At 38.0% G+C, this 24,459-nt stretch overlaps 1 protein-coding gene across 1 annotated transcript; it reads right to left on the reverse strand.

Moving 5' to 3' along the window:
- Positions 1-752: 752 nt before the first annotated feature.
- LOC145784155 (E3 ubiquitin-protein ligase pellino homolog 2-like) lies at positions 753-23,072 on the reverse strand. Its single transcript, XM_082595914.1, has 10 exons — positions 22,738-23,072; positions 20,916-21,048; positions 20,355-20,453; positions 10,239-10,351; positions 5,419-5,512; positions 4,838-5,035; positions 4,225-4,323; positions 3,651-3,866; positions 2,930-3,045; positions 753-2,603 (listed from the first exon to the last, which is right to left on the reverse strand). Exons 1-10 carry the CDS (start codon positions 22,920-22,922, stop codon positions 2,477-2,479), a joined length of 1,380 nt encoding a protein of 459 aa, XP_082452040.1. The 5' UTR covers positions 22,923-23,072; the 3' UTR covers positions 753-2,476.
- Between the last annotated feature and the right edge of the window lie 1,387 nt (positions 23,073-24,459).

Raw genomic sequence — 24,459 nt, forward strand, 5'->3', positions numbered from 1 at the left:
GTTTTAAGTGAAAGCCTACGCAGTAAAGAAAAAGCAAAGGAGATAGCAGTGTAGCAACCAAGCCAAATTTCAAACTTATAATTTTATTTCGGATTCAACCACGTTTTCCCGTTTTACTGCTTCTACCTTTTTCTGTAGGCTACTTCAAGCTATGTTTTAGCATGGGTTGTTTTTCGATATGATGTTCAGAAATAAAAACAAACTGAACAGTGTTTCTTTTTAAAAAAAGATAACGATTGTTGGCTCACCGACACCGATTACTCATACTTTTTCTATAACAACACAGCTAGGTGTTTATAGAGCCCCCCCCCAAATAAAATGCTAGGAATACACCCCTGGACGCAATGTAAAGATATCTGTGGGAGCTTTGATCAAATTGGTCATGGTCACCCAGATTCAAGTGAATTGAACAGACCATCAGTGCTATGCAATGAGAGAACGACACGAATCGATTGTAGGTGGTGGCATGCTGCAGTCTTCACCTTGATTAACACCCGTTGGAGCAGAGCTGATAACTTCATCCGCCTGGGTGGAGTCGCGGTGAGGGACCACCCTTTGTCTGGATTCAGCCTTTTCACTGCCTACCTAGACAGCAAATCAGTCGTTTTTACATTGATTCAACGTCTGTTGGTGACACGATTCCCCTTCATGAGAAATACTCTGTCTAGTCACAAACAGATTAATCGATTTGATAACGACACGACCGGTTCTACGAAATCACTCCTGATGACGTAACAGAGCCAACATTAACAAAAGTTTTGTAATAAGAAATACATGACGTAATGACGTAAAGAAGGATGCAATGTTGCCCAAAAATTGTCACGTGTAGCAAACGCGCGGAATGACACCTTTGCCACGGTAAGCACAAGTAGAAAATTTGTTTTTTTACATTCATTCAATGTCAGCGGACGTAGAATCAAAGTAAAAAACGTATTGATAAAAGTAAAACAACATGTCAAAAATCGCTAATCCTTGAGACACCATTTCGATAAATTTCTCCTGTTTCTCAACACAAAGTCATTAACGATAAAGACCAAGCTACAATTCGCTTGTTGTAGAAACCTTAATTTTCAAATCAACAAGCAAATCGATAATAAACAATAAATCCAAAGTCTCAGCATCCATTTGTGGCCTTAACTTTAATCAGTTGAGAATGAGTACCTTGTGACATCATCAAATCCTAACAATTACGTTTTTTGCGCAACAAAAACATCAATTCTGCAATAAACAAGCAACGTAAGAACTATTAGGGTAAGTTTTGTGAAATGATAATAAAAGTTTTGTGTTCAACAAAATTTCCTGCAAAAAAAAAACATTTTGGTCAACATTGTCTCAATGCAAACAATGCGGCTTTAGAAGATCCACATTTACTTTGCATTGATTCAACGTCTGATGATCGAAAATTAACAAACATCTTACAACTCAGGTAGATACAAAAACAATTGCTTGAGTAATGTCAAATTGAAATATGCGCACAGCTGCCCCACATGAGCAACCTGTCTATATGGGGCAGATCAACTACAAAATAGTTGAAACGTTTGTCCAACGTAAGAACCCACGGTAGGTCACAGTGAAGATCCCGATGAGCAAAGCATTGTTAGCATCACAAAGCGCGTCAAAGCCACGTCACAACCCACCAAGGTCAAAACAAATAGCCCAATTTGAATATACCCAGAGAGCAAAATCCGTCATTTTTACATTGGTTCAACGTCTGCAGACGTTGAATCAATGTAAAAATGACGGATTTTGTTGTCTGGGTAACAACATCATCACCTTAAAAAGCATAATTTAAAAGGATACGTTTAATTTGGTGGAAGAAGACCAATCGATCGTTGTCTTCATCAATGAAGCAATTGTTTATGAAGGAAAGTTAACCATTGCATTGTTTCATCATAGACGATCACTTTCGGACTTCTCAAAGACGATAATAGAAAGCCGTGCAAAGCTAAGTTTAATCATTTCACGCTTAGTTTTAATTTCAAATGGTGTATAACAGAGTAAGGGACAAATGTGAAGAGACAAAGAACATACTCGGCCGAGAAAGATTCGTATCCTTACATAACTCAAGAACATGCAAAACTAATTGGTGTCTCTTATTAAAGTCTGGTTTACACTGTACGCATAGTGTAAATGTACTTTCTGGTGGCACGCAAGCAGCAACGTTAAAAGGCGACATCTTATTGGAGAAACAAGTTCAAAAACAATCAGTTGCTTGCGTTCTGATTGTGTCTTTCGGCAATGTCAGTTTTTTGTACGTGCCTGTGCCACTGGCACGTATTCTGCGGGAAAAGTAAGTTTCACCTTGTCCCACGTTCAACTTTGTTTTCCGTGTCCTCGCTTGTACAAACAGTCTTTTTGCGTCGTTTCAATGTATTCGTACATTAAATCAATGCACAAAGGACGATGGATTCAAAGCTCTACTTCCTCCTGGCAGGCAAGGTCGGTCTTCTGTCACGGTCGGGTGCACACGATGACGTCAATCAATAGGTTGTTGCCAGATCAACTTTTTGTACCCAGGATCACCTTCTAGCGGCGTGGCACAGAAAGGACAGGCGGCGTTGTAGGCTTGAGTGCCGTGGGGAAGAGCGGTTTGCGACCAGTAACTGAAAAGCCATGAGTCATACTTTACTGGGCATGGTTAAAGCAAAGACTTAAAACAAAAACCAATAGAATATAAACAGCGATGATGCGCGTCAAAGAATGCTGACTCAGAGGCTATGACTGGCAAAAAGTCAACACATGGCTGTCAACTATCTTGCATGTCCCTAAAATATAATCCAGAGCAGACCGCCGCCACCTATTGGTTTGTATCAACAATAAAAACAACAGTCATTAAATGTGGCCAGCGCATCCGGTCAAGCCATCACTCAGCTGTTAAAACTAAATTGATGAAACCTTCGATTTAGGAAGAGAAATTGTACCAACTTACACAGCAGTCTTGTGTGAACAAACATGCCCGCACGGGACGAAGCAGTGGGTGGGGGGGCCAATGTCGATGTAGAAAGCTGGCTCATTACCAATCCACAAGGGGGCGTATTTTCCAACCTGCATCAACAATAGTTTATAATGTTAAATAACGATCATTAGAAAGTATAAGCACTAAGCAGTTTAGACTTTTATAAGATACTTTCTTGTGATTAAAGTCATTTTACAACTACAGGTAATGCTGTCGTAGCAAAAAAGTGTTCGATAATTCGGTATTCTTTGAGTGGCCATTGAGTTGAGTCACTTAAGATTTGCATCCCCTTCAGCTATTGAGTGAGTAGGAGATAGGTATTAGGGTACTGTACCACGCAACTACTAACTCTTACTCGGCATAAGCTTTCTCAGGTCGTTTGCATCTACAGTTGTGAAATAAGTAACGATCAAACCACTAAAATCGAAACCTGATCTATTGCATTTCAGCACAAACTTGCGTTGCATGTCTTGTGTTCATTCAGCACACCTATCATTTTTGTTTTCACTGTGCTACGTAGGAGTCAAAGTTAATGGCAGGAAGCACCCTGCTTAACACTATCTCAATTGGTTGTTCATTTCTCAGAAATAAGAATATTAAAATCAACTAAAATTATATCCCAACTTTGCAAGTATTGCTTCAAACAGTGGCACAAGGTACTGCACAAACAAAAGAATTAAAATAAGCTTCTCACCGATCTACAAAGGGGACACACGCGTTCCTCCTCTCCTTGGTACCCCCAGGCAATCCGTCCATGCACGTGACCGCATTCCAAATAAACCCAGGGTTGCTTTTCGGTTTCCCTTGTCGCCCTACTTCTTCGGGGGAAGGCTAGGGTGGTTAGGCCAACTGGGCACTGGGGGCGGCCCAGGTTGATGTTGTGGATAAGCTGGTCTATGTGACGAGGGGTCTAGAAACATTGTCAATGTCAATCTACATTCTACAAGTTGGTGCAAAACCACTAATCATCCAACATAGTTGTGGTTTATGATGATCAACGATGCAGAAGAGCGAGTTAGGTAATCTCACACAATGAAACTAATTTATTTGTATGAAAAGCAAACCAACTAAAGACAATCGTGAGCAGGTTGCCAGACGTCCATTTTTAAACACCATAGAGAGCTATACAAATTCAAATTATCTCCAGATAACTGGAAAGCACAATACAGAAACAGGATAGAGCAAAGATACCGGGCGCCATGTCAACGCACGCGCATCCGCGTAAGTGGGGCAGGTGCTGCAATAAGATGCGACCTGCCTTTACTTACCGGCATAGACACGCTGTTGCTGGATGACCTCCACAGCAAGGTGGCGCCACAGAGGTCGATGAGAGTCCCGTTGACCAAAATGTTGTTGTCACTTTCGATCTGAGGAAACCAAAACACGCAACTAATGATTGTACAAAGCATTATCAGAATGAAATCAAAACTGACACAGAAACATCCTCAGCAATGGAAGAAAATGGTTTCTTAAATATAATAAATGTTATCATTTCTGCTGCCGTCATTAGCATTCAATCAAATCAAATGCGACCGACGAATAAAATGCTGACAAATGCTGACCAATACGGACAAGACAGAATGGAACAGTATCTTGGCACTTAACAATCTGGGTTGGGTAAATGGCAGGAGAAGATTGGCAAGCAAACATCCAAAGGTCGTTCCATGTGCACAAGCCTGTCAGGAGCAGTAACGTTTCAGGAGCAGTAAGTTTGAACCAACCATGCATCTGGTGGCCATTGTATTCATCAGGCGGACAAAAATTAAAGTTACTTTTTGTTATCATTCCACAATAGAATTTTATTATCTTTTTATTATTTACATTTCATTGATACACCCCCCTCCCCCAGCTTTGTATACAGTAGACAAGCACTCATCTTACCTTCGCACCACACTTCTGAGATGACCGGCATTCGCGTAACCTGTATATGTCGCCACATACAGAAGACTCTTTCCACTGAGAAGGCTCGGCTGAGGCGGTAAAGCCATTCTTGGGCTGCATGAGCAGTACACCATTGGTGGTGAGACCATCGAATGTCTTTTTGCTGTTTTTATCCGTAATCCATTTGGGGGCTTTTTCCTTTCAACAAAACAGGAACTTGATTAGGTTTGTTATTTTTCTTACTTTCAGTTTCTATTGAGACTTTCTGTTGAGAAATAGAAGTCAGTGCAGGATCATTGAAAATCTAAAAACTGTTCTCTGTGCAGTAAAAAAGAAAAAAGTTATAAGCAACAACTCCTGGCTTTCAACCTCGGTGATCAGGCCTGAGTCAGGGGATCGAATCTCAAGCAGGGAACAACCAACTTCATGATCATGACCAATGCCCGGTTCAGCTTCATATGAACAAAAGTTCACCGGCATTGAAAGAACAATTTTTTAACAAAGTTGTAACAATTTTACAATTTGAACAATTTTATAACACTTTTAAACAACCTTCCTTTTGAAAACCCAAAAGTACTTACCCCTAAAACGATGTTCATGGAAGTGTCAAAACCAGCAGCGTAAATCCGTGCAGTGTAGGGGGGATTTCGATCACACACTATCCGACAAGCAAATCTGAAAATAATCACGAAACGGTGGATTGCAAATTTTTGAAAGAAAATAAAAATACAATTGTATGTTTGTACTAATCCGTAGGAACTAAGAGTACTCAATGCTTTTTAACAAAACAAATCTTTTAATCAACTGTCAGCTTCATTTCCATCGTCCAGATTTCACTTTTCAAAGTGTTCAATTTAGTTAACAAGTCGACAAGGTTCTCTCTTTGAGAAGCTTCTCTGGCATTAGATTAACAAAGATGGACGGTTCTTCTTCTTGAATTCTGCTTGGTTGAAGTTCTTTTTAGTGTGTATGCTGCGGCACCAAGCGGTGAATCAGGAAAAATTGGTAGTTTTTTTTATTGTTGTATCCAATTTTCTGATTGGTGCTTGAAGATTTAAGATAGTGAAAAGATTAACCAAGAAGCTAAGCTTTGTGGCCACCTTCAAGCATGTCATGAGGTGTAAAGATACGGATGTGTGTTTGCAATAGGTGTCGATTATAAGTGATCCATCCACGGGGCTATGTAGCCGATTGTAGCGACCAAATTCATACTATGAAAGCACGTATCAGATGTCTGATGATCTGCTTGGAGTTTGCAGGAAACTATGAATATGAATTGTAAATCACAATCCAAACAGCAATATGAGGATTTTTCATATTGATTCAATATCTGCAGACGTTAAATCAATGCAAAAATGATGGACTTTGCTGTCTGGGAACTCAATAGAATTAGAAATATACGTTCGGTTGGAACTGATTTCAGCACTAGCGCGACAGAGAAACTGATCAACCCAGTGAGCAGCATTCAACACATTGACATTTATGCAGTGGTTGTGAGATTCCAAAAATTGAATAACCTTCACCAGGCATTTAGTTCATTGAAATAAGACGAAGCTAAACTATCACAAGATGCTTCAAGTGGTAATCTGCATGTGTTGTTGCAGAATGCAGACGCAGCACAAACGTGGTTGGTTGGAACATAGAAAGACACACTGCCGATGCTTGGTGCTGATTTGTTGGTATGCGGCCTGTGTTGCTAATCGTGATCTCGTTTATCTTCATCAATGACTGTAACCAGCTCAGTGGCCGAGTGGTTTCGCCTTCGGCTCTGGTGCTGGTAGATCTGAGATCGATTCCAGGTCGGGTCAAACCGAAGACTTTAAAAACGGTACCGATTGTGTTCTTTCCTGCATAGCGCAGTGAGAATGAGTCGGGTAATAATGTGATAACACAGTAAACCTGATACAAATTAAAAATGAGCCCTGTCGCTAAAAGACCTTAGCTGTTGTAGAGCGACAATAAATAAAACCATAACATTATTATTATTATCAATGACTGTACCATCTTCAAGCCACCTAACGGAGTGGAAGGTCCGCGCGTCATAGATGATGAAACCAAAGACTGGCTGCTCTCTAGTAGCCTTCCAGTGTAGTTCGGTAACGTCGTGAATCTGAGGTGGTAAAGGATAGACCCTCGGCCCCAGAAGCTCAGACGACGACGATCAGCTGTAATCCCCCATACGAACTCCCTTCATTTTGCTCTGACTTTTGTTTTTACTACTGCTTTCGGGATACTTTTCATTCCTGTAATTTGCTTGATATTGTCAAAATATTTCATTTTTTGTCATCCCTTCGTTCGTTTGCCTTGCACCAGTCAACATTAAATTTTCCAACGAGTTGCTTCTTGCTATTTGTCCGAAATATCTTAATTTTCTGAGGTAAATATTGTTAATCAGACTCCAGTCATCGTCAATTGGTAGGGCAATAAATTCATTTGTTTTTCTTTTTATCCAGCAGATGCGTAATAGTCTTCTGTGAGACCACATTGGTTTAGATTTAGAATTACTTCAATACTGAAAAGTTAAGTATTCATCAGAATCGTTGCAACGTTTATCTGATCGGTGCCAAAGTAAAAGTAGAAACATACAAGTTGTTTTATTGCTTCTTGATGGGCCGGCTTTATGCCTAATTGGGCACAGTTGGAAACGTCCTCGTAATTTAATTTCGTCTCGAATATTCTGTTTGTCTCAACTGCTTCGGTCTTTAATGTTCGAAAGTTTTAAGTTATCCAGATCTCATCTCTTGGTCACGTTTTTGAAATATAGTTTCGGGAGAGAGTTTGCTTTTTTATACCAAAGATACCAAATATACAAAATATACCAAATACCAAAGACTTTGAAATAGAAAAGAAATGTGCCATCAAAGACCATATGATGGAGTGTCCTTTTTGCACAGATCGAAAATTCTCTACCGACTCATTTAAAATTTTATGCAAAGGCAAATCCCAATTTGACACAAAATTCAGGAAGCGCTGTTACAACGCTACAACCCAAATTTAAACACACAATTACTTGTGGGAAGCGCGTCCATTCTCTTCAACATTTACTAGATGTATAATCAGGTAGCCCGTGGTGCAAATTCTTTTGGAGTCATGTAGTTGCCCTTTCCTAATGTAATTTGTTTTCCATCTGTCTGTCTGTTTTCCACACTACTGTATTGCTTTTAATCGCTGCGTGTTTCTTGATGCATATAGTCAGTTAGTTAGTTACCTTCAAGAAGATGAAATTTATTGCATTTTTATAAATATTTTCAGATTCCTGATGAGGGCTTAAGTTAAGCCGAAAACGTTTGACTATTAAAACTATTTGTAAATATGTAAAATATATTGTTATATAACATGATGCATTTCAATTTTCAGCATATATTGTTAATGTTATAATGCACAACCCTGTTGTATGTTGTGCGTTGCCTGTCTTTGGTACATTGATGAACCTCTTTATCAAACAAAATCAACTTAAATCGTGAATCGACAGCAGTGACAGCTTGATACTATTCTTCTGTGCTTATATTTCAATTGGCATAACAATAATAGTGTAATTTTGACTGCAATTAGGCCTAACTCCAAATTCAATAGCATCTGCATGAAACGACCTACTTCTAAAATCTTCTTTAGTTTCTCGCTCTGCTTTCTGTAGACCTATTGTTGGCGCTCTTGCGGATAATGTTGGATATATTTCGCCTGTCCCTAATTGGCCACTCATACTTTTTGTCAACTGTTCGATTAGCTTGAGAATTTCCACGCGCTATTCTGCAAGTGTCCATTCAGCACTACTCGTGTGGGCAGCTGGGCATGTCCTCACCTTTAGCACTCATTAAAATAATCGCGCGTTTTAGTTGTTGTAGACGCGCTTCTTGATGCAAATACAAATTCCAACGGGTCGAAACGTGTTGGGTGACATTCAATAGCGCCATCCTGGTTTCACAAAATAGTGGCAGAACACCAGTTTCAGATTTAGGCTTGCAGCTTTTCATTTTAATATTATGTAATCATCAACTCAGAATATAATTTTTATGGGTGTTGATATTATCGGAGTTTGCTTTATTTATTCGTTTATGTATTTTTCAAATTTTCTTTTTTACATGTGCAAGCTGAAGATGCTATTACAATAGCGAAATCGATTCTTAATAAATTACACTAAGAGGTTAGATTGTTGTGCAAATGCCAGCATTTGGTGAATCCCCATGACCTTAAAATTTTTTCAATTTAACATTCCTTATTTGGCAACACTAATTGAAAATGGAACCCGGGCTGAGGCAAATATGACAAAGAGAAAAATTGAGCACCTCGTAAGCTTAAATTTTCTCATTTTGTGAGTTGCCATTATTATCAAACCTTTGAAAAACATGATGTGAAATCACTTTTGGAATATGATTTTTTGGCACTTTTTAAATTCCCAAAATCTTGTATCTTCGTTTCGTTTCGAAAGCAAAACGAAACGAAATGGCTCGGACATCGAAATGAAACAAAACGTAATTCGAAACGAAACGTAATTCGAAACGAAACGTAATTACTCAAAAGCTATTTCGAAACGAGAAAACGAGAAGTGAAAAAAGGACTGAAGAATTGTTGGATATGCTAGAGATGAGAGAGACCATAGACCAACTGGCAAGGGCAAATGGAGTAAGATGGTATGGACATGTGATAAGGAGGGAGGAAGGAAGTTTTCTTAGAAAGGCACTAGATCTAAAGGTGGATGGGAAGAGGAAACGCGGTCGTCCAAGAAGAACGTGGAAACAACAAGTGAAGGATGAATTTAAAAAAGTCGGACTGAAGGAGGAAGATGCAAGGGACAGGGTGAAATGGAGAAAAGGGATTAAAACAATTGCTGCGCGGAAACAATCGGCCACCCCCACTAGTGGAGAACAAACCGACGATGGATTATGATGATGATGATGAAACGAAGCGAAATTAAGACAAGGAATTTCGCTTGGAAACGAAATAGGAATATTTGTTTCGAACAGTCCTAATTTATAACTCATTTCAATAACATCGCAGAATTCTTCAAGACGGATTATGTTTTGGTTCACAGTTCACACCTCTGTGCCAACCTAAATTTCAGAAGAGGTACGTCATCCTCTGAGAAGTGTACTTATTGCAGAGCAAAGTATAAACTTTTGATATCACATCAGCACTACGCTATTCAGATGACACACCCAAGCAGTATCAAGTACTTTTGTTTTAATTTTGATAAGGAAAATATATCTCAGGTGAAATTTGCTCAGTGTCTTCCAGAGTTGGGTCAATTACGATTGTAATTGACACTTTTTGTTGTTGTGTAGTTGTAATTATAATTCTTTTTAAATGGTCCAAATTAGAATTACGTTCGGTAGGTTGCACGTCTGCAGACGTTGACTCAATGTAAAAATGATGGATTTTGCTGTCCGGGTAGCACCCATCTTACCTGGATATAGTGCTCTGCTGGGGCTGGAGTTCTTCATGGTGGGTAGGCAGGGACGCTCCCGGTGCGATGTCCATTACGACGAAGTCTATCGGTTCCTCTGTTGAACGTCCAATCTGAGAAATAAATAACGTTGTTCACGGTTGATCTAACATTCGAAATCATCACAAAGCCACAAAATTTACTTTCAAGCCACACAGTTGATGTAAATTTGTAATTTCCCTTGTTGCGATGAAACAGATTTGTGGATGAAGTTCTTGCACTGCTTTCATATGAAGTTACAGCTCGACAATAAAAGAAAATTCATGGCACTACACGTCGCTAGTATAAGTCTAAGCCTGTGTTACGAATTTGTTACGAAACTTGTTACTGACATTGTGGGTACTACGACAGTTTATCGAACGACAGTTTATCGAACGACAGTTTATCGAACGACAGTTTATCGAAACGACAGTTTATCGAACGACAATTAATCGAACGACAGTTTATCGAAATGACAGTTTATCGAACGACAGTTTATCGAACGACAGTTAATCGAAAACCTAACCCTAACCTAAAACCCTAACCTATACCCTAACCACTAACCCCTAACCACAACCCCTAACCATAATCCTAACCCCTAACCATTAACCCCTAGCCCCTGAGTATTCCATTGCATATGTGCTTCGTCGTTCGATAAACTGTCGTTTCGATACAGTCGTTCGATGAACTGTCGTTTCGATACAGTCGCTCGATGAACTGTCGTTTCGATAAACAGTCGTTTCGATAAAAAGTCGTTTCGATGAATTGTCGTTCGATGAACTGTCGTTCGATAAATTGTCTTTCGATAAATTGTCTTTCGATAAATTGTCGCGTCACGCACATTGTGGTACTTTAAAATTGCTGGATTTACAAGGTAGAATTTGTGCGCTGAAAAACGGATGTTGTGCTGGGAATAGGTAGTACACCGGTAAGTATTATTAAATGAAATATGAATTGCCCCACAGCGAGAGATGCTGCAAAGCTTTGGTTAATTAAATAAAATAAATTTTCGAATCACAGCAAAATAAGACTGAGGTGCAGACTGCCAGACTAGTGGTTCCCAAAGTAGGAGATATCGCTCTCTCAGCGGTAATTTTTATTATTTAGGGAGCGAAAACATCAAAAGGGTGATGGCAACTTGCACGGGCTGTAGGACTATGTCGTAGTATGCAGGTTTACGCAAGGTGGTTGAAAATTTAGATTAAGTGAACGGACGAGAAGGCAAGAAAGCCAATCTTCATGTCCACCTTCAAGCGTGCCTTTAAGCTGCATGCTTTTGAGCCGTGTCGAACCGGCGCACTTTCGAGTGCTGCATCAGAGCTCTCACTAGTCGGCCACGCTGCATGAAAGACCCACACGCTATTCAACCAAAGGATTGTATGATGGGGGGATAATGTCTTATGCCCATGGCATTATTTCGTCCATGCAGATGTTTTACAAAGAGGATTTACTGAATACTGAAAAGTTATCAGGATAATTATCGTTTTTAGCACGAGTTGAAACGTTTATCTAAAGAAAGTGAAAGTGAAAGCAAAGACAAACAAGTTGATTCATTACTTCACTGACGTTTCAGGTACCATGACAATGCACATCCTCAAAACAAATTACATAAAAAATAAAATTTACGAAGTTGAACGCTTCAAGGATCAAAGTTGCTGAAGTGAAGCAAAAGAGCAGCTTGCTTTGATTGGTATTCAACCTCGAGCAAAGCAGGCTTTTCTTTGGCATTCACCCGAGCCAAACGAAGGTTTTATAATGATTGAAATCTGTGGTGCAACACAATTTGACGCCTGTTTGAAAATCCACTCCTTGAGAAGCATCTGAGCATGATGTTGCGCTGATTCGTTGCCAGACATATTGTTTTTTTGTTGCAAAGACGTAAAATTGATGTGAAAAGTGTAGTTAGATAGATCGACATTCGACAAAGATGTGAAATGATGGATAAGAGTGCTGTTCGAATTTTATGAGTCTTGCCACAACATAGCAGTGATTGGCTGAGAACAATAAACTTGTGATGTAAAAATTACAAAACCATTAACATGTTTTAGGTTGACCTTAAAAAAGGTAAACATTTTGTCCACAAAGTGACGGTAGTTTGAAGTCAAATAAATTAAACAATACCAAAAGCAATTAAACTTGTGAAAGCAACCTTCAAAAAGATTTTGCAACTTTAGATAACTGCATTTTATTCCCGCTTGTCTAACACAGTTGGAGGTAAAGCCAACATGAAACCAGGCAGACTGCACAGACAAGAGCCATAAAATGCAATACTATCACTTAGATTCAATGCCTGTTGAAGTTGAATCTACGTTTAAGCCACAAACTCTCTCGTCGATTCGATAGTCATTTACTCATTTTAAATAGCATTGCAAAACCATAGCTGCAGGGCTGGAAATGAACTTGTCAACAAGACCAAGAAAGCATGCACTCCACCCTCGCACAAAGCTTTGCAGTGAATTTTGAAAGGTCTTTTATTGTACATGTTTACCCAAAACCAGTAAGCATGATACAGATATTTTTGATGTTATCTACATCCACAACACATTGAGCCTATTTGGAAGTTACTTTCGTGAATTCATCACTAGCATTCCAATACGATAATTAGTATGAGACCAAACAAACTATTGATTAAAACGTACAAGCAAAAGCGTGGCCTCAAAATTAATTCCAACTACAAGTCGATGCATCGAATTGTAATGATGTGAATCGACCAAAGCCGCTAAGCGCAAAGTTTCACTTACTTTACAAAACAACATTCTTTTTGAGCCCTGCATTCGTGGGAACGAAAGCACTGCTTTGTGTCGTGCGAGTGTTTCTGTTGGGGCCTGTCTGGGCATGTCCATGTTGCTAGCCTGGCAGCCGGATGCTCTTTGTAGAAATATATTAACGACCGGCTCATATTTCCCGCCACGTAGTAAATTAACCAGTCGGTGAAGACGAATGAGATAAGACCCATCTTCACAACACGTTGAATCAATGCATTACAACAAAGGTTTTCTGTACAACAACCTAGCCAAAAATTAGTCACCTTTCACATTGATTTGACGTTTGCAGGCGTTAAATTAGTGCAAAAGATCACTAATTTTCTTATTTGGGTTGAAAAGCTGTTAAAAAAGCATCACCTATTGTTGATGACAAGGAAAAAAGATAAATTGATGATTTTTCAACGTCAATTTTTGCAGACGTGTTTGCCCGCAGGTAGCTTTTTTGTGAATGAAACATTCTTGGGCATGAAAGAAGCAAACATATTTATGATCAGTGGCATCTTGAGCAAACGACCACGCAGCACGAAGCGTTTTCCTTTTACAACACGGACAAAATTTGACAGGGTTTGAGAACAAGGATGTAGGAGACAAAACCAACTTTCAAATTGAACCGAAACTAGAAGCTTCCGTTGTTTCATCAGTGAATACAAAGATGCCTAGAAAAGTTTTTAGTAAAGTTAACACGTTTCAACTGAATTACTGTTGATTTGGCATTGTTTCCCATATCGTACTGTAACTTGTGGTGTAATAACCAAATTTTAGATTGGTGAAAACTTTAGTCCCTCACCCTAAGATTGGAAGTTGTACCTTGGCGTTTGCAAACTAGATCAAGATTTATACGTAACACCAACGTTTAGGCACTTGAAGATACTTTCATCAAAATTTTCTGTGAATAATTTGCTTAAAAAAAGATTGGGTTTCTTTTTTGCAAGAAATTGAAAGCAATAATATTGAAAGCCCAAAACAAACTGATAACTTTACGTTGCTTCGGCATAAACAAACAAAAGGTTGATGGTTTTGAATCAAGATGCGAAGATTGTATGTGTGAAGTGTTGTATGTGAGACCACTTAGCTAGTGCGGTAGACGGTAGTACGCTACTGGAAAGAACGCAAGACGATACTCTTATACACGATGACGTCATTTAGAGGAAAAAATAGCGGCAGCTGAAGACAAAGAATCTCTGACTGAAAGCACGTTAAATTACGTGGTAGAAGTACGCAGCTAAACAAAGTTAACATTGTTACATTGATTCAACGTCCTAAGACATTATACGTCACCTCAAGCGAAACGGATGTGTCAAAAAAAGAAATCAGCGCTTAACTTTTGCTGCATAAGACAATGAGCTAGAAATATAGGGAAAATACAACACTGTTCATAACAAGGAAGTGCTATCTGATGTGCTATCTATCTGACACCGCCCTCAGCATTCAATACAGTAAATCAGCCATCAGCAGATAATTTTTTACATTGATTCAATGTCTGTAGAATCTACAAACCGAGTGATTAGCTGTCTGGGATAATGCGATATAGAGTACAGGTATATCACAATCCGTGTGCAATATTTGAAAACGTCTTCGGAGCGATAATCTCAAATCAATAAACTTGGCCATTGGCAGTAGGGTGTAACACTTTTTGAAAAATATTTTCACTTTGTTTCAATAATATTTCTAACAGGTAGGAAATGCCTCACTGATAGCAGAAACCAATTTTTAGGGATTAAAAACGATTTTTTAAAGTTCCACACTCAGGTTGAAATATAGTGCTTTCGGATACGGTATGCAAATTAGGTAAAATAGGAGCTTATTTATGTTTTACACTTAATTTGTTGTTTACAAATAATTGCAAATTGTAGGAAAAGGGTGTATAATATCACGTATTATATTATCGAAATGTTATAGGCTACCTATTCAATAATACTTATCAAATCATGCTTTGCAACATTTATTTTGTGTGTACCTACTGTTTTATTCTGTAAATAACTTAATGTGCAAACAACATTTGCAGTATTTTTTTTTTACATTTTTGCACTATCTTTTTGTACAATTAAATCATCAACACTGAAATTTCTACAAACATACATTAATAGCAACTGTTTGTCATTTATGGTTCCTTGGTTTGGTTGGGATAAGTATATGTATAGTTACTATAGTATATACATATTAGAATATATGATATACACTACTGTACAGGGTCATCGATAATTAACGTTACAAGAGATCCAATTCAAAAACTGGCAAAGGAGGCCAACGTAGCCTATGGAATCATGTTCACAGTTCTCAAGAAGGATTTGAAGATGAGCCCATTCAAATACATGGAGAAACAGTTGCTAAATACCAATACCATTGAGAAACGTCTTTTCAGAGCCAAAATTCTGCTCTCGCGCATTGAAGAAAGAGGCACGCTGCCAAATCTTGTGTTCAGCAATGAGAAGAAATTTGATGTCCAGCATCATTTTAACAGTCAGAACGATCATGTTTGATCAAGAGATGGTGACGTTGAACCCCGGGTAGTCATTCGGAGACAAGGGGTGGCATCAGTGATGGTGTGGGCCACAGTCAATGAATCAGGAAGGAGTCTATTGATTTTTGTGGACCAAGGAGTGAAATTGAACCAAGAAAACTATCGAAATGATATTCGTGAGGGTTCATTGTTGCCTTGCCAGGCAAAGAAAAACTTCAAAAAACGGAATTGGCCATTCCAACAAGATTCTGCCACTTCACATGGAGCTAAGAAAACACAATTACTGGCTTTCAGCCAATGTGCGGTGCTTCATTTCCAAGGAAGAATGGCGTCCTTCATCCCCAGACCTGAACCCCCTAAACTTTGGCATCTGGTCTTACCAGGAGAGCAAGGTTTTGACTAAACACCACCAAATTAGACCAACCACCTGTTAGTGTTGAAAATGTTAAGAAAATTTCTGTTCCATCAATTGACACCCAGAAACTAGTTTGGAAAAATAGGCCTATGAAATTGCTCTTTGATATTACAAGTAAATGTTCTCCAGCTATTTCAATTGGTTCATCTCATCATAATCCATCGTCGGTTTGTTCCCCACTAGTGGGGGACGGGGGTGGCCGATTGTTTCCGCGCAGCAATTGTTTTAATCCCTTTTCTCCATTTCACCCTGTCCCTTGCATCTTCCTCCTTCAGTCCGACTTTTTTAAACTCATCCTTCACTTGTTGTTTCCACGTTCTTCTTGGACGACCGCGTTTCCTCTTTCCATCCACCTTTAGATGTAGTGCCTTTCTAAGAAAACTTCCTTCCTCCCTCCTTATCACATGTCCATACCATCTTACTCCATTTGCCCTTGCCAGTTGGTCTATGGTCTCTCTCATCTCTAGCATATCCAACAATTCTTCAGTCCTTTTTTCCCTTCTCGTTTTCACCCCACACATTGCTCTCACCATTGACCTTTCCGTTCTTCTCAGGATTGCCAGTTCACTCTCTCTCAATACCCATGTCTCGCTACCACCTGGTGATTAGAAATCATTCAAAAACAATCAAATAGCAAATGAAAGGCTAATTGGGTGTGTAAAAAAATGCCTAGAGGAAAAGAAGGTGACAGCTTCGCTGAGCTTCGACAAGCATGACAGCTTCGTTGAAGGAAATAAAATAAGATTTGATTTGTCGTTTGATTGCAACTGGATTTTTTGTTGGTTACTTTTCTCGGACATGTTGTTTTGTGCAAATTAAACATATCTGCTGCCTTAATATTCGTTTTATTTTAGATTATTATCATCGTTTGCATTTTACAGTAAAATGTTGTTGAATTAAGAGTTTTTGAAATTCTTTATGCTTTTAAATTTAGGCCAAGAAACCTAGGAAAATGTCAACTTAGTTATTTTTAATAACCAGACAAACTTAAAACTCTCTTACACATATACAACTGTTCTACAATGACAAAGACCTTGCCAAAAACGATAGTATGAATAGGTCGCGCGACATTTCATAGTTAAAAATATGAATATTTTCAAGTTAAGTGTGGAACCTCAAAAATTAATTTATTGTCAAAAATCTTTTTAGAGCATTTTAGTATCACCACTTCTCATCTATAGAACATATTATTGACATACTTTTGGAAAAATGTTACACCCTAATTGGCAGTCAACATTGTTGCTGATTCAGCAGCAGGCAAAACCAACGGATTTTAGCAAACTAAGCAAGGAATGTTCGAGACGATTTGTCAAGTTACGACAAATTGATATACGAAGAAGGATTTGTACGTTTTTCACTTATGATTCCTTGGTTTCAATATAAACCTTAGTAAAACCTATTTGACACAGTCAAGCAAAATCCGATTTGCACTTGGTGCAAGACTACATTTGCCCCACAGATGTTTTTGCTGATGATTCATAAAAACTTTCTGAGCCAAGAAAGCAAATGTTTTCCTTCAAATATTGACATCATTCAATGAAGACGTCCTGGAATAGTCTATTACTCCATGCCGTATAATTTCAATGTAACTCCAATGTAAAAACAACAAACACTTGCATCGGTAATGTGCCTTAACTGAAAATATTAAAAAAACGGCTATGAAGGTTTGATGTTGAATGGTCTATAAATTCATAGATTTGAAAGCCATGTAAAGGTAACTATCAAACTTCGCTAGTGTAAATATAAACATGCAACTCAACCTTTAGCTAAAATTATAGAAGAATCGCTTCCAAACACAAGCTGTACATTAGTGTCATAAAACTTCAAACCAAACTTTAACCGCGTTCTGTGAAATTTTGAAGCTAGTTTTGTTTTCATAAATTGTTAACAGGAATAAAACAAATGAATAGTTTTTATCAAATAGAGTTTAGAAAAAAGTATTCAATGGACGACTACAACTGGAGTTATTATGAGATCCAAAATGTCTGAACTAAAAGTTTCAGGCATCTTAAGATTCTAAGGCCACCAGAGCACCCAACAAGCTGTGGCACAGTTATCAATCTTAGCTCCTTTCAAAAGTCTAATAATATTTTCAATAGAGAAACATATGTAATATGTGTTGTATATACAGTATGTTAAATGTAAAAAGATTAAAATGGGTTGTTCATGCGCAATTTACCATTTAAATCCGTTCCGTTCCACATTAGAAATCTTATTTCACACTAAAAGTATCTTTCTGAGTACAGTATGCTGTAACGCTGTGTGTCCAAGGCAGAACACCACAAGTCAACTTAGCCTGGCAAGTGATAATGCCAACTTATCGTAATCAATTAATATAATCAGTGATTTATCATCCTCACAGGAGTCAACATGGAGTGGCATTGAGTCAATGCAAAAGCGATTGATTTCAAATCAAGGTGATACGATGTATTTCGAATGACACGGCCATCTTCAACTATAAGGGGCGATCAAATTACAAAAAGATTTAAGAAACGTTCTGAAAAAAATACCATGAGCCACAACAAACAAGAGAAAGGGTAGGATTTCGCTTAGACGATTTTCTGACTACTTTCACTCAGAAGTGCTTTTTTACCTCCATCTCACATGATATTGTGTAAGCTGAAGTTATCTTAAGCAGTATGTATCATTCACTGTCTGTAACAGCAATCCTTTCTAGTGGGGTATTGCAGGGAAAGTATTCCATCAAACTGATTAATTGATTGCCCTCAATTAGTCTTCCCATTAGCAGTAGCACCAAAGTGGCAGCGCAGTCTAGACAACCTACTGCACTGGTGAAACAAAAATGCTATTTTTCATCAAACGCGTAGGTGCTAGTTCATGAAAGTGAAAGTAATGATATGTCACACTCGATTCGCACAATAATATTTAAATTAACGCAGACATGTCACTCAAAAAGATAACATTAGCTACTTGCATGCAAATGAATACAACACTAGGAAAGGTAACTTAGCGTCATAAAATAAAGGAATGTTGGTGCGACTGGTCTGCAACCAGCTTGCTATCCGCCTTGTCAGCCGGTATTTTTACGAAAAGAATGACCACTTTTTTGCCTTAATTTGTCATTAACTGAGCAATCAAAGAGTCTTCGTCTGTATTCAAACAAGCACATGTTTAGCAGTAGCTGGCAGGGATCCGTAGCAACGGTTTGGTGCCAAAAAACAAAACTTCATCATCTATGCATTCAATTGGATATGTCATTCACATGACCATGAACTGGGCCTCTCGCTCGCTGATTAAAATCGCTTAGGGAGATTGGGACCTTTATGTCCAGCTGCTTTTCTCAACCAAGCGTCATGCAACATCACACTAACGTTCTTATGCCCACCACAGAGAATCATTATGCCTCATAAGGAAGCGTTGAATAATTAATAAACAATGAGAGCCCGGTATGGCAGTCTTGCTTTTTCAGTTTATTGATTTTCCAACACGTCACACGAAGATATCCAGTGCTTGTGCGTCATATCTGCATTAAAATTATTCAGCGTTCTTATGGCCACGTTTCGATGGGCCATGTTTGCACTGGAACAAATAATCCTGGTATGAAATCCAGACAAAAATCATTCGATTTGATCCAAAACACGCCACACACTGAGCTACAAACATCATCAGGTTTACAGCAACTTCAAACTTTGAAACAGTCGAGGGTTTTCTCATGGGGGCGCGGAAACATATTGATTGTCAATTTGATCGAAGGCAGTAGTGTTACGAAAAAGTGGTAAAACGTACAAAAACAGCTAGGAATGACTTCAACGTGAAAGAGTCCTTTGCAAAAATCCACCACGAACACCAAGTGAAACGTCTGCAGACGTTAAATCAATATAAAAAAATTGACTGTTTTGCTTTCTGGGGCACTCTACAAACTCTGCATACTAGTACAATGTGTGATCAAAGGCTCAACCACCTGATACGAAAAAGTTTATATTTGTCTAATCCAGTGGATATAGCGCTCACTTCGGAAGGGATGAATAGATGTGGGTTTAATACCCAGTTGCATTGCATGAAAAATCTTTAATATGGCACTGAATATTCTTTTTAGAATTTAAACTTTGATGGAAAGATTTTAAATCTTATGTAATCAAGTGCGCTTCTCCATAAATTAATCATAAGTATTTTACAGCGTAGAGAGAAAGATGTGTTCACATCAGACACAGTGTCATATAAGAACACATTAGAATCAAGCGCTGTTTGAAAAGTTAAGCACTATAAAAGTTTCAGTCATCGTTTAGAGAAGATAATAAAATTTTGTTTGAACACGCGTTAAAAGAGCCACTTAAGATAGGTGTACAAAATTTGAACTGAACAATGACTACCGTCACCCTTACATTCTAACACTATCGTTGGCCACATTGGTTGTAATATTGCACAAGTTTTGTGCTCCACATCTTTAGACTGTGTGTCATGACTTTTTTTTTTTCTGTTACAGCATAAACACTTACCTGAAACATATCAGTGTCGGAATCGTGAACATAAGGAACAACAACAACACGACGGGGCAATGTGTAAGACACGCTGTGGTGTTCCTTGCTGCTGAATGCCTGAAGACAAGATGACGGTTACTTGGATGTTGGATACAGTATTCACATAATCGTAATTCGATGCCTCCCAACAGCCTTGTAAATGCACATATAATACTGATGATGCAAATCCAGTTTAACTTCACATAAAATATCCAACCATGATACTACACAAGTCAACACCTTCCACTTTCCTTAAACATGCATATGTGAAAGCAAATTGTGTTTAAACGTTTACGAAAGTACCTAGAGTAAGTAGGATGTGAACCTCATTAGCATACTACCCAGGCAGGCACACATAAAATGAGTAGGTAACCTTGGAGTGACAATGGTTGTTTGCTTACTTCAGCAAATACAACACTCATTACTCAGCGAAACACAAATAAATAGTCCACAATGTCTTTCTGTTTTACCCATACTGTCATATTGAACATGTATTATACATTTAGTTTTGCAACATGAGCATTGAGCAATGCTATTTACTTCAGAGTGTGATGCGCTGGGCAAGAATTGATGTTGGTCTGATGGTTTCACTCCACTCGCTTTCTTCTTTTTTCGTAACGTAAAACAACTTCTTCTCCTTCCTTTGTCCCCACCAGGAAGTTGACCATTCGTCCTACAGAGCAAACAAAAGTACAGTAATTGAGCTGAATAGGGTTTACACCACACACAGTCATAAAACTGCAAAGTAATAATGTGTACTTGTAAATACCGGACTGCCTGTTCTCATGGGCCATTCTTTGCAGCAAACAATGTCAACGTGGTCACATAGAGATAAAATGGACTGCAACATCAACCCAGGTTTGTTTGTACAATTTCAAAAGAAAGTAGTTGCTTGATTATATTGTAAGGTTCTTGATTACATTTTAAAACTTATAGAAAGTAATTAAGCTTAACATATAATCAATTTACAAAGCAAGACACTAAGTTAAACACTGCGCTGCTTGCAAATAGACTGGAAATTACCAATCCCAGGAGAAGAGTTTTGTCTAAATGATCCTGGGATTCTTTGAAACGTACAAACAGTTGTAGTACTATATGACAAGTCAGCAAAAAAAAAGTTTTTTGATGTTTTGACAGAAAAAGTTTTTTTTTAATGCACCATAAAGTTTCTTTCAAGGAATTTCAAATCCAAGTAATTTGTTTTGTCATGTGTTTGAACTGCAATAGATCACAATCTCAGCATGGGTATTGCAATATTCAAAGTGTGTGTATTGAACAATAATGTTTGATGATTTTGTAATTATTAAGAACACAAAAATATTTCAAAAACTCTTTTCGTTTGCTTTCTGTTTTGAATTAAGATTTTTACATTCAAAGGAAAGAATTAAGTTTTATTTGAAATGGCTTTCCGTAGAGCATAATGTAGCTTCAATTTTAACAAGCATTCGAGCAGTTCTAGTAAATTACAGAAAAAAAAAACGAATCACTGATGGTCTGCTACCAAGAACGTCATTATCAAAGCTATTTCTTGATTTTATTGGTAAAATATCTAAGAGGTAAAAAAGTCTGTCAGTCTCATGCTACAACAGATACAGTAGGCTCCCAATGACACATTACTTTCAGACCGTTATACAACTTCTCCAAGGTTCAAAGTTCTTTTCGAATGTGAATCCTTTTAGGATTTGAAACCATATATATAATTAAGAATGAGAAAAAAAGTTTAAGTCCAAGAATTTTAAAATCAACGTGAGTGCAGCTTGCTAACAAATGGAGTGTACAGTTCATTCATAACCACATTTGTTATGAAAGTATTCATTTGCATTCATCTTTCAGCACCTTGTTCAAAAGTGTTTGCACAACAATTCAACCACTTAACATTATTTATTTAAAATCAATTTGCATATGCAAATAGGGAATCCTATTTAAGACTCCTATAATCCAAACGTCCAGATATACAATAGATGGTTAGAAATTTAAATTAAGTGAACAAGGAAGCTATGTTGACATCCACATTTAAGTATATTATATGAAAAGTCGAATCGAGTTGTCAAATTGATGTGATTCTTTGGATTTTTGTGAAAGTTTTCTCACTAACCCTTCATGGAGCAGATGCTCTCCAACTGATGTGTTTATCACAATTACCACTAAGCAAATGTTAACTCCATAAATTTTTTATGGTTGGGAGACAATAGAAATAACGAAAACCACACTAAAAAAAGTTTAAAAAATAACTATAATTTACAATTATTCAAACAATAAAAAACATTAGAAAAAAACCTTCCCAAAACTATCCAAAGGTCATCAGAAAAAAGCAACAATAACTCTTCATTCACTAGAACAATCACATATAAAAACAACCAACCCAAGCACAATAAGTTGACCATATACAACTCCGCCTTCTTCTTTTGCTGCATCAGAAACAGATTTATCATAGGATGGTGATGGAGCATATTCATTTTGAAGTCTATGAAGTGGTGGCATAACTGCGCCATCAGAAGTGTCCATCAAAACATCATTAGTACCTTTGGTTGATGAGAGTACATCCATAACTGTTCTTACGCAGATGAAAAATTCCAGTCAAAAAATAAATGCAAACAGACTGTCAGCATGACAAGATGACTTTAAACATTTTAAGCAATAGTACTGTACAGTGTATTTTAGTTAAAAAAAAAAAACTTCATATACAGTATCATTTACGAGACTAGTGACCTGTAAATTCAAAACCTTCCTTTATTGAAACAAACTGTAACTTTTTGAGTATTCATGCTGAACTGTTGTACACATTCATGAGTAACAGTGCTATTTGCTTGACAATCAATATATGTAAAAAGCCACTTATAAAAGTATCAACAACAAAACTAGAAGTCACCTGAAACTTGTCAGTTGCAATATCGAACACCGATGCATTCTGTTGAAACATTTTTCGGTATAAGCGACAGGCAGCAAAATCATCCGGCAAATTGTGACTGACAACCATTACATTTTAAGACTTGAAGTCACACGGAATCGGAACTTCGTAGTGGTTGCCGGATGATTCTGTTGCCTGTCGTTTATTTATACCGAAAAAATGTTTCAACAGAATGCACCATCAGCATCGATATTGCGACTAACAAGTTTCGATAACAGTTAGGGAGCATTCATAACTGACGTCAACCACTTTTTGGCCATTTGTTGATCTCTTTTCTCAGCTTCACAATAAACCGTGACGGCGTTAAGCAACTTGATAAATTATAAAAATCACCACCATTCTGAACGGCTAAACTTTCGCTACCGTCGCCCACTTCAACCATCTCCCACTTGGATCATCGCCCAGATGGTCTCGCTCAAGTGGGTTTTGCCCAGTTGGGCTTGCCCAGATGTTGTGCAACGATACTGGACAACATAGTATAATTTCGGTAGAGGTTCGATTTCAAGTAAAAATGTCTATAATTTCCATCAAGTCAGAAGTTCGACTGTCGCTTAAGACAACATGGATATGCAGTTATGCACCACTGACGATCTCAAACAAAGGTGAAACTTTGAGCATTGCGTTTTCATGTTCGTTGGATCGTGGCCTTGATGACTCCACAAATCTCTACATAATGCTTTTGTGTTTGTATTTGTTGTGTGTTATTACGAAGCATGAATGAGTATGTGGTCACAGTGCACAGTTTGCAACTCAAGTTCATTGGACTGTTAGACTACAGTGACATATTAACTAAAGTCATAACAAGCCTTCCACACAATCTCATGACAATGTTTAATAGACAAGCTAAAACTGCCAAAGAACGTTTGCTATATAAAATTTGGGTTTGCTATAAAAAATGTTACGTTTGCTATAAAAAATTTGGCAAAGATGTCTTTTTGGACAAAGGTAGCTTGTGAATGTGCATTGGAGTAACCAGCGCAAAACCTGCAGTTTTTTGAAAAAGTTGTTAATGCTTATTTAAATAATACAGATAACAAAACAGTGAGGCGAGGGGCCAGACACATCTTGCCCCTTTCTGTCATAGACAAGAGGGGACACCACCCCCTGCCCTCACATCATTGATGTTTATGTATGCAGCCAACCGATGCAAAAATTTTATGTCCCTCTTCACTCCAC

This window comes from Aplidium turbinatum, chromosome 15 (assembly GCF_918807975.1).
Source record: "Aplidium turbinatum chromosome 15, kaAplTurb1.1, whole genome shotgun sequence".
Classification (NCBI taxonomy): domain Eukaryota; kingdom Metazoa; phylum Chordata; class Ascidiacea; order Aplousobranchia; family Polyclinidae; genus Aplidium; species Aplidium turbinatum.